The following is an 11,349-nucleotide window of genomic DNA, read 5'->3' as shown; positions in this document are numbered from 1 at the left end:
TTGACATCAAGTGGTCAAGATTTAGTTGTCAGCAATATGCAGTATAATATATGTCATGCTCTAAAACGACAGAATCTTGTTGTTGTGAATAAATAAGACAGACTACCAAGGTTCTGACATCAACTTAAAATCCTTTACAGAACCCAACCCTCCCCTCAGAAAAAAAAAATAAAAAAAAAAATTTACTCAATGAATTATTATGATTGTTTCTATTTATTTATTCATTGCAATTTATATTTATATTTTCAGTGAATTTTGACCATTTTCAAATTCTTAGAGCCATTGGAAAAGGAAGTTTTGGAAAGGTAATGTTTACATAAAATCACAGATTTGTAAGGTTTGTTCTCTGTTTACGTTAACCCTTAAAACTTTCAAATTTATAAGATTCTGTAGTGAAAATCAATATTTTCCTCTTACAAAAACAGGTTTAATAAGTGATTCCTTCTAATAACACATGACACTATTGAAACCATGAAAAGTGCATTAAGGTATATACTCTAAGCCATTATGGATTTTGAATAAAAGTCATGTTGCACGATACTTCTTCTGAAATTGATTAGGAAAATTATAGCGGCATTGTTAAGACATATCTTCAGATATGTAATCTCTACAGTAATTTTCCATGTATAATTCTTCGTAAACTATGATGTGATTGAAAAGTCATGTAAGTCGGGGATATGCATTGAGGCAATATATAACAGAATATAAACTTATTTTTAGACCTGAAATCACTGTAATATCATCTATAGTAAGGTGTCTACATTGAATTAGAAAAATCGGCAAAACTCAATCATTTAATGTTTTAGTTTTTATGCCCCACCTATGATAGTAGAGGGGCATTATGTTTTCTGGTCTGTGCCTCCGTTCGTGCGTCCGTCCGTCCGTTCGTCCCACTTCAGGTTAAAGTTTTTGGTCAAGGTAGTTTTTGATGAAGCTGAAGTCCAATCAACTTGAAACTTAGTACACATGTTCCTTATGATATAATCTTTCTTATTTTCAAACAAAATTAGACTTTTGACACCATTTTCATGGTCCACTGAACATAGAAATTAAAAGTGTGAGTTTCAGGTTAAAGTTTTTGGTCAAGGTAGTTTTTGATGAAGCTGAAGTCCAATCAACTTGAAACTTAGTACACATGTTCCTTATGATATAATCTTTCTTATTTTCAAACAAAATTAGACTTTTGACACCATTTTCATGGTCCACTGAACATAGAAATTAAAAGTGTGAGTTTCAGGTTAAAGTTTTTGGTCAAGGTAGTTTTTGATGAAGCTGAAGTCCAATCAACTTGAAACTTAGTACACATGTTCCTTATGATATGATCTTTCTTATTTTAAAACAAAATTAGACTTTTGACACCATTTTCATGGTCCACTGAACATAGAAATTAAAAGTGTGAGTTTCAGGTTAAAGTTTTTGGTCAAGGTAGTTTTTGATGAAGCTGAAGTCCAATCAACTTGAAACTTAGTACACATGTTTCTTATGATATGATCTTTCATATTTTTAAATCAAATTAGACTTTTGACCCCATTGTTATGGTCCACTGAACATAGAAATTAAAAGTGTGAGTTTCAGGTTAAAGTTTTAGGTCAAGGTAGTTTTTGATGAAGGTAAAGTCCAATCAACTTGAAACTTAGTACACATGTTCCTTATTAGTTGATCTTTTTACTATTAAGGCCAAATTAGATTTTTTACCCAATTTCACGGTCCATTGAACATGGAAAATGATAATGCGAGTGGGGCATCCGTGTACTTTGGACACATTCTTGTTTTTGCTAATTTTAAAGGGAAGTTAAACAGTGTTTGACATGTAGGTCAGCCGGTAGGCCAGATGCCTGTAGAGTTTACTAGAGCTCATATAAATAGGTAGACGCTGTGATTGAATATAAGCAGATTTCTGTAAATTAAAAAAATCAGGGTCCTCTAGACTTTCCTACAAACATCAATGATAGTACTTCTGCTTTTGATTAAAAAAATAGTCACAATCAATGAACTTTAAACTTTGCCATATTTTTTTAGAGTTGAACAGTCTCACAAAGATGAAATTAAAAAAAGTGAGACTTAGGTACTCTGTTTAAAGCAGCGGCATCAACAATGTTTTAGTTTATGATTAGCTGACTCTGCAACTGCACCTTCAGTCATGGTTCATTTTGCATCGTTTACTTGTTTGAATATTGCCATTTTAATTTCATCATTTGCAAATACATTTTTTACAATCAAAATTACAAAATGTGAGACATGGCTCTGAGTTAACAGTTAATTATACACTTGGCTGTATTAGAAATCCCCATTTGAACATATTATGCAATGATAACTTTTAGCTGCTGCATTGAATTTCCTAAAAACTTTAATTCTTAAACGAATTTCTCATGCACGACAATATCCCCTTTTGAAGTTAATTGTGCCATAAAATCTTCTCTATGCTCAGAAACAATTGTTCTGATGCTGTAATTAACTTTAATGACCATAAAATGCCAAGCTGAAAATTCTAAACAAGTTATATTGAGTGAAAATTGTGCAAATTGTACAAATTGACATATTTAATATCTTTGAAATTGTCAGTCCAAACAGTATGTTTTAATGAAAAGTTATCAATAATTTAATTTTAATGGAATTTTTATGAACAAATTCATTTAATTATCACTTCTGTGTTGCAATTAATACAAACAGCATGCCGGTTTTATGGATCAGAAATTGTTCTCTGGACACAAATTTTCAATTTTCAGTTTAATGTAAAATTGTTTAAACACATGTGAGTCAGTTAGTGGATATTGGTTTAAAGATGTTCTCAGTGCACGGCAAGGACGTTAGGTGCGTTTGACTCATACATGTCAAATATTATTTAACATGGATATCCTGTCTATGGTTGCGGTTCTGTCCTGGCTCAATCTCCCGCTTCCTTCACCATAAAAACTGGCTACCATGATTAAGACTAGTATGCGAAACTCATCTATAACAACCATCTTTCAATCAAATTGTTTCAATGAGATTTTCACATTTAACTGTACAAAACTATAAGATAGATAGAAGAAGATGTGGTATGAGTGCCAATGAGACAACTATCCATCCAAGTCATAATTTGTAAAAAGGTTAACCAATATATGGCCAAAGGAGGGCCTGCAATATGGAGACTTGTGTCTCACACCAAACAGCAAGCTATAAAGGACCCCAAAATGACTAATGTAAAACCATTCAAACAGGAAAACCAACTGTCTACTATGTATAAAAAAACAAGAAACAAATGTTTTTTTAAATCAAATCAACAAACGACTATTACTGCAACAACAGGTTCCTGACTGAGGACTGTAAGGGGCAAACACATGCAGCGTGTTTAAGCTTTTTATCAGGCATCAACCTTTGCCCTAACCTGAAGTAACAGTTAAACACATTTCAAATAGGCATGAGTATATATTCTGTATTTTTCAAAAAGACACGAACCTAATGACAAAAATAGAAAGTCATGAAAATGTTTACATACAATGATAATATAATAGCCTTTTGTAGACTAAGTATTAATCATTGTATCCATGATAAATTTATTTATAGACGGTTTTCTAAAATAGCTGGATGTTTATATGATATAAAAAGTCATGAATAAATCAGCCAACAACAAGTGATTAAAAGAATACTTAGAGTAAAGAAGAACCAGTAATGGGGTCACAGGTTTGGAACAGGAACGGGAACAAAAGTGTGGCAAATTTAAACAAATTATTTTTGAATTCCAACATTCCTTGTCTTTTTATTTGAAAGACCTTTTTTGTGACTGGAAAACGGTTTCACGAAAAAGGTATTGGCTGAGATATTCACAGTCTCTTACCCCTTTATTTTTGGAGGCTGTGACCATGTCATTGGACAATACAAATTGATTCTCCATACTTTGGAAGAGAAACTATGATTATGATTTTGAAATATTATCCAGTGTTGGTGCAAATAATCAGTAATAATTTGAACATCTATTTTCTTGTTTCAGGTTTGCATTGTTCAGAAAAAAGATACAAAGAAAATGTTTGCTATGAAGTATATGAATAAACTAATGTGTATCAAAAAAGATTCTGTCTGGAATGTTTATCGAGAAATAGAAATATTAACTAGTTTGGAACATCCATTTCTCGTCAATTTATGGTTCACATTTCAAGACGAAGAAGACATGTTTATGGTGGTGGACCTACTTCTAGGAGGTGATTTACGGTACCATATTCAACAGGAAGTACATTTCGATGAATATCAAGTCAGATTGTATGTTTGTGAGATAGCATTGGCGCTGGATTACCTTCAACAGAATAATATAATTCACAGGTAAATTTAGTCATTGCATAGAATGCACATCTCAGATCCAAAATTGCATGGTGCTGACCAAAAAATTTGGGGAACAGTTTTTTGGTAAGGACTCTCAGAAAACAATGTAACCTAAGTATGAAACAATTCCAAGCACTTCATTAATTTTGATTTGATTTTTGGTGTTTTAACGCCACTTTTAAGCACCACATTTAGGCTATTTACTGGCGGCCAGTTTTTTTTGGTGGAGGAAGCCGGAGTACCCGGAGAAAACCTGATCTTCGATAGAAAAACTGACAATCCTAGTCAATTAAGATTGGAGTCAAGTGAACCCACATGAGCGGGATTCGACCTCACAACCTCAGTGTTGACTGGCTAACAATCATTAATTTTGATGTGACAGCTTGAGTATGGTGAATCATATTCCTGTACTGAACACTTTAAGTCCACAGTGTACTCATTAGGCAACAATATTGCGCAGTAACAAAGTGACGGTAATTATTTTACAGTAAAAACATTACCAGATTACAACATTCTCAGAAATTACAGTAAATTAAAAAAAAAGTTATGACAGTTAACAGTGTTAAATAATGTCTAGATGCAGTCAATCATTCTTAATTTGAAATTATGTTTTTGGTCTGTGCATCCGTTCATCCGTCCGTCTGTCAGTCTGGCTTCCAGTTGAAGTTTTGGGTCAAGGTTGGTTTTTAAATGAAGTTGAAGACCAATCAATATGAAACTTAGTACACATGTGCCCTTTGGTATGATCTCTTCAATTGTAATGCCAATTTGAATTTTGACCCTAATTTCATGGTCCACTGAACATAGAAAATGATAGTGCCTGTAGGGCATCCATGTACTATGGACACATTCTTGTTTACCATTCCAATGTATCAGTTGATTCCAACAGTGATCTTATGATTTTTATGCCCCACCTACGATAGTAGAGGGGCATTATGTTTTCTGGTCTGTGGCTCCGTCCATCTGTGCGTCCGTTCGTCTGTTCGTCCGTTCAGGTTAAAGTTTTTGGTCAAGGTAGTTTTTGTTGAAGCTGAAGTCCAATCAACTTGAAACTTAGTATACTTTTTGCTTATGATATGATCCTTCTAACTTTAAAGTCAAATTAGACTTTTGACCCCAATTTCATGGTCCATTGAACATAGAAAATGAAAGTGGGAGTTTCAGGTTAAAGTTTTTGGTCAAGGTAGTTTTTGATGAAGCTGAAGTCCAATCAACTTGAAACTTACTACACTTGTTGCTTATGATATGATCTTTCTAATTTTAAAGCCAAATTAGACTTTTGACCCCAATTTCACGGTCCACTAAACATAGAAAATGAAAGTGGGAGTTTCAGGTTAAAGTTTTTGGTCAAGGTAGTTTTTGATAAAATTGAAGTCCAATCAACTTGAAACCTAGTACATATGTTCCCTATAGTATAATATTTCTAATTTTAATGCCAAATTAGATTATTACCCAATTTCACGGTCCATGGAACATTGAAAAGGATAGTGCGAGTGGGGCATCCGTGTACTTTGGACACATTCTTGTTTTTAATACTGTGTCATCAACTTTTGTAGAGATGAATACAATTCATGTACATCTATGATTTTTATGTAAATTTCCTCAGTATTGACAAATGGAAGTTTTTAACGACCTTGACTGGCCATACAGCCCTTGCACAGTCGGGATGTTGGACAATCTCCTGTATGACATCATTTTCATAACACTTTACAGGAAATTAATCTTGTCATTGTTATTTGAATATATAGTATTTGCATAATGGCTTTTATTATCAGACAGAATATATTGGTCAGTTTAATACCTTCTGACGGTGCAACAATGTCAGTGTTATTTGTTTGTCTCATGATCAGTGTAAATAACTATTAAATGAAAGACTAGTTGCTTCCTGGCTTCTATGAACTGACAATTGTAGTAAGGTCTAGACAGTTAAGGCTTCCATTATCTTACAAGTGTATTTAGTTCAAGGTGTTAAAAGCTTATATGAACTGAATGTGTTCTCAACTAAAATTTGTAATTCTCATATGCTTAAAGAGAATTTTTTGACAATTTTTGAATTTTTAAGGTAAAATTATGTTGTATTCTAATAAATTTTTCAATGTTCAGAGAAAATGTTACGGCCATGTTCCATATTCAGAATATTTCTACTATATTGCATTTGTTTAAGTATCAACATATGCTCATTTTACCAAAAATCATAAAGATTCATTTATTTCTATGAATAGTAGATGCTACATAATGAATTTTATTGGGTCTTAAAGATTATGGATGCTCTGAGTCTCTCGATTATATTAACAACTTTTGTAGTTGTGAAATTGTTTTGTATAAAAAGCACTTCTTATTTCTGTACATAGCATATTTCAAAAATGTGTCTGCGGATAATGAAGAAAACGATTAAAATTGCATCTTCGCCTTTGATAGATGCTGATGTAATTCTTTTAATTTCATATTGAATACCTCAACGTTTGGATGCTGGCTTCCAATTATTTATAGATTCTGGCATCCCAACATATCCGGAAACTGACATCCCAACATATCTGGATGCTGGCATCCGAAAATATCTGGATGCTGGCATCCTAAAATATCCGGATGCTGGCATCCGAAAATATCCGGATGCTGGCATCCCAATATATCTGGATGCTGGCATCCCAAAATATCCGGATGCTGGCATCCCAAAATATCCGGATGCTGGCATCCCAATATATCTGGATGCTGGCATCCCAAAATATCGGGATGCTGGCATCTCAATATATTTGGATGCTGGCATCCCAAAATATTCGGATGCTGGCATCCCAAAATATCTGGATGCTGGCATCCCAAAATATCTGGATGCTGGCATCCCAATATATCTGGATGCGGGCATCCCAAAATATCGGGATGTTGGCATCTCAATATATCTGGATGCTGACATACCAAAATATCCGGATGCTGGCTTCCCAAAATATAGGGATTCTGGCATCACAACCTTGCAGACATGTACCATTTTTCATTATGACACGAATTTAAATGCTGCTTCCTAATCAATTGGATTTTAGTATTAATCCACGAATATATCACCCAGTACATTTCCGGTTTCGATGTGTGTTGAATGCATATGAAAACAATCAAGTAAACATAAAAAAAAAGCTACTGATGAATGCCGGGAAGATTATATTTTTAGTCTTTGTTCATGTCCAGTGGCAAGTTTAATGCATATTGAGAATGTGACATCATAGGTCAGAGTGTGAAATGTATACTTGACCAACAAACTGAGTCTGAATTGTAAAGTGCTAGTTGACCATGTGAATGCTGATGTCAACAATTTGATATTTATAAAACTATGTCAATGTACTACCGGTAAGTTTCCAATAATTAGCCAATTTTAATGTTATGTTTCTGAATTTGATTACCATTATGTAAGACATGAGGTATCCATGTTATTGACTATTGTGGTCTCGAGACAATACATTTATATATGATGACATCAGGACTATAATTTTCAAATCTGATATGCTCATGTTTCGATTGTTCATAGAATTTTTTTTTTTAAATAAGCTTAATGCAATTGCCAGCTGAAATCATATCAAGTTTAGTAGTTCCCAAGGCTTTCAGAAATCAACTGGAAAAATTAAAAAAAAAAATGCTGCTCATCTTGTATGGCATTTTATCAATCAAATGAATTTGCCCAATGACCATCAACCTTGGAAATTTCTGATGAACTAAGTCATCCAGGACAAACACTCTACAAAACGGATTGGTGACTGTACCTTTATTAAAATGCTAAATATGAGGTGCGTTATATTTAAACCTGCATAATGATTTTGTTTTGTGTCTATGAGAAACCCCATTGGCATCCAATGTATAAATTAAGGAGATTTGTTTCCCGCAATTGCCTGTATACAATAAAACGTGTACCACAATGCAATATTTAAAAATAATCTATTATTGATACTAGTGCACAGTGTCTATGATCTGTACGTACTGGATATTGTCAGTATCTCTGGACTTGCTATATACATCTTCCAATGAGTCAGTACATCATGTCAGGATCTTCTAGTACTTGAGCCTTTCATTTTATTAACAAAACTTACATTTTCTTTATTACAATCATTATTAAACTTGTATCTTTTTTCTGTATTTTAAAATTTCAATATTTGTTAATCATTTAATCAAATCAGTTACACGAACTGGAACTTTCAAACTTTCTATTATCATGTATTGCTAGTGATCTGAAATCAGCTGGAATCACAAAAGATCCGGTGCTGTTTGGATGATTCGTCGTCTGAGTTTAACCTGTCCAATAACTATAAAGTGTTGCGATACATTAATACACAACACATGAATAGTAACCAGAAAGGTGAAGCCACTTCTTTACAAATGCTGAAAAGAGAAATAAATAATTATATGAAATATTATCAACAATAAATTTTCGTTGTAACATCACATCACTAGGGAACGAAAAAACGCATTATTATTCGAAGAAAACCTTCATTTAAACTTCTTTTAAATTAAGTTTTCCACACAAATATATACCTGTTGTTACTATTCAAAACACATACATTTGACATATGAACCACTAGTTCAATTGATTTTTTTATGGAACAACATCCAGGTCTATACTGTACATTATGAAAGGGAGAAAAGTGGGTTTTTTTAGAAATACATCCTACATGTATTTAGCGACTTTCGTGAAATTTAATTCCCATCTAAGGGTGTATTCGGTTAACACCTTTTTTGAATTTGTGTGTTTTTTTTTTTTTTTTAGCCAGTCCTGGAACACAAAACTCTTGTAGCGATATTTACATTTTCCTTAATTTTCATATTTTCTTTTCATTTATTTTGCAAATTTGCTATATAGATCTATATGCATTGCTTTTATTATCAAGCTTCCACCGAACTTCGTTTAAAAAAAAAGAAATAAATCACGAAAATATCAGCTTAAAATCATTTATGAAAAGATGACTCCGAGGCATATTTGTAAGACTAGCTTGACCCATAAAACTATACATGTAACCTATTATTATTAATTCCTGCCAGTAAGCTAAGTACAAAATGTATATATATTAGAGTAAATTTATTTTGAAATCGGTAAATCTGTTATGTATGATAAGCGTTTCTTTCTTTTAAAACATAGTATTTCAAATTTTACATTCAATCTGATTCATATATGACTATGCAGTATGAGTTTTGTTCATTGTTGGAGGCCATATGCCGACATTTAATTGTAAACTGCTTAGTCATATTAGTGCTATATTATTTGGTCTCAGTCCGGTGGAGAGTTGTCTCGTTAGCAATCATACCATTACTCAAATATTACTCGGACTCCAAACGGCTGTTTTGCAAGACAAGCTAGGCCCATGAGCGTAGGAAGTCAAGACTCCGAGTAATCTCGGACGGGCACAAGTTTTTTCTTGAACTCAAAGGACTCTTACCAGTGATGCATTTTAATGGTTTTCTTATAGGTTGTCTAGGGGTAAACAAATTAATTTTGCGGACCCAATATTTTTACTGGCCATGGCCATATTGATGGTGGTTAATCGTCTCGGTGGGGTTTATGCCGATAATATTTTTGTCAAAACTATTCATAACTTCATGAAAAAGTACATATTTCCATAATGCAAAATAAAAAAAATATATGTGTATTTCCTATTTCCATACCTACCCTAAAATAGAAATAGTCTTCTTTCAAGTGTTTTTGGTAATTTGGCACTAAGCACTGTTACAGTCATAATTTCTCTCTCATAGACTCGATGTAAAAAAAATGGTAAAAACTCTCATAGTCATATTAAAGTATGTCCGTCTTGGAGGCTCATCGCTACCATAGGCGGATCCAGCCCCCCTCCTTTTTCGTGTGAAAAAAATTCGACATCTGATAATATATATATGAAACCATTACAGACATACAGTTGTCGAGTTGAGTAGAATATTCCTTATGAATTGCTAAATCTGAGAAATCTCGGACTACGAAGTGCATGTAAAATATAAGCAAATCTACTTTGTCTTACCTGTATGAGTAGCGTTCTATTGCGTATATGTTTCTGTTATATCAAAATGATAATAAATTGCGGCATACTGGCCAAAGAAGTGTTTTTCGTCCTTCCCCTTGCAACCATGTCCACTTCGCCGATTTTAAACATTCTCTTTACATAACGTCATGCGGGTGGGATTTGCCGCAATAAACGTAGAAAAATAGTGCAAGCGCTTTCAGTATTAAACAAAAGAAAAACTAACAAATAAGAGAATATTAAAAGGGTTACCTGTTTTTATTACTTTTCAAAAAATATTTATATCGGTATAAGTGATTCTTGAGATTTGATTTCTTATCATGTTTACTGTCTCTGCATGAATCTCTACGCATGATGGTAAAACACCTCTTACGTCATAATATCCCTGACGTCATTAGATAAAGTGTTGGGAGGAAAACAACAAACGGATTTTTGTTGTTGTTTTATTTTTTGCATTACACAAAATTATGCAATGGAGTACATCTATAGAAATTCGGCCAACAGTATATCAAACATAACTTGTAGGATTACTACATTCGGATATTTTGCAATGTCTGCACTCCTACAGTTTTGGATGCCAGCATCCAGCTTTTTCGGGATGCCAGCATCCCAATATAACGGGATGCCAGCATCCCAATATAACGGGATGCCAGCATCCCAATAAAACGGGATGCCAGCATCCCAATATGACTGGATGCCAGCATCCCAATAAAACGGGATGCCAGCATCCCAAAATAACGGGATGCCAGCATCCCAATATGACTGGATGCCAGCATCTCAATAAAACGGGATGCCAGCATCCCAATAAAACGGGATGCCAGCATCCCAATATGACTGGATGCCAGCATTTCAATATATAGGAAATCCAGCATCCCCAAAAAATAAAAAAATATTTAAAAAAAAATATATATGCAAAACTAGCATCCTAGTAAAAGTAAGATGCTCCAGTACATTATTATTTTAACAACAGCATCTACATCAAATTTTAATGCTGGAAGCATATAAAATCAAACAGACAGCATATGTACTATAAAAAGATGCTACCTTATACAAAATATGAAAGCAATTAAAA

The 11,349-nt window shown here is 33.5% G+C and overlaps 2 protein-coding genes across 2 annotated transcripts in view; one reads left to right on the top strand and one right to left on the bottom strand.

Moving 5' to 3' along the window:
• The window catches only part of LOC139521850 (hephaestin-like), a 331,235-nt gene that overhangs the window by 18,299 nt on the left and 301,587 nt on the right, over positions 1-11,349 (bottom strand). The window lies entirely within an intron of this gene.
• The window catches only part of LOC139521852 (serine/threonine-protein kinase 32B-like), a 65,997-nt gene that overhangs the window by 17,416 nt on the left and 37,232 nt on the right, over positions 1-11,349 (top strand). The window contains exons 3-4 of the mRNA XM_071315512.1: positions 250-305; positions 3,971-4,296. Coding sequence (XP_071171613.1) covers positions 250-305; positions 3,971-4,296 — 382 coding nt within the window. The remainder of the gene's footprint in view (positions 1-249; positions 306-3,970; positions 4,297-11,349) is intronic.

The sequence above is a fragment of the Mytilus edulis genome, chromosome 4, assembly GCF_963676685.1.
Source record: "Mytilus edulis chromosome 4, xbMytEdul2.2, whole genome shotgun sequence".
Lineage (NCBI taxonomy): Eukaryota > Metazoa > Mollusca > Bivalvia > Mytilida > Mytilidae > Mytilus > Mytilus edulis.
Note: the sequence above shows the minus strand (reverse complement) of the source record. Positions and strands in the feature narration are given on the sequence as shown.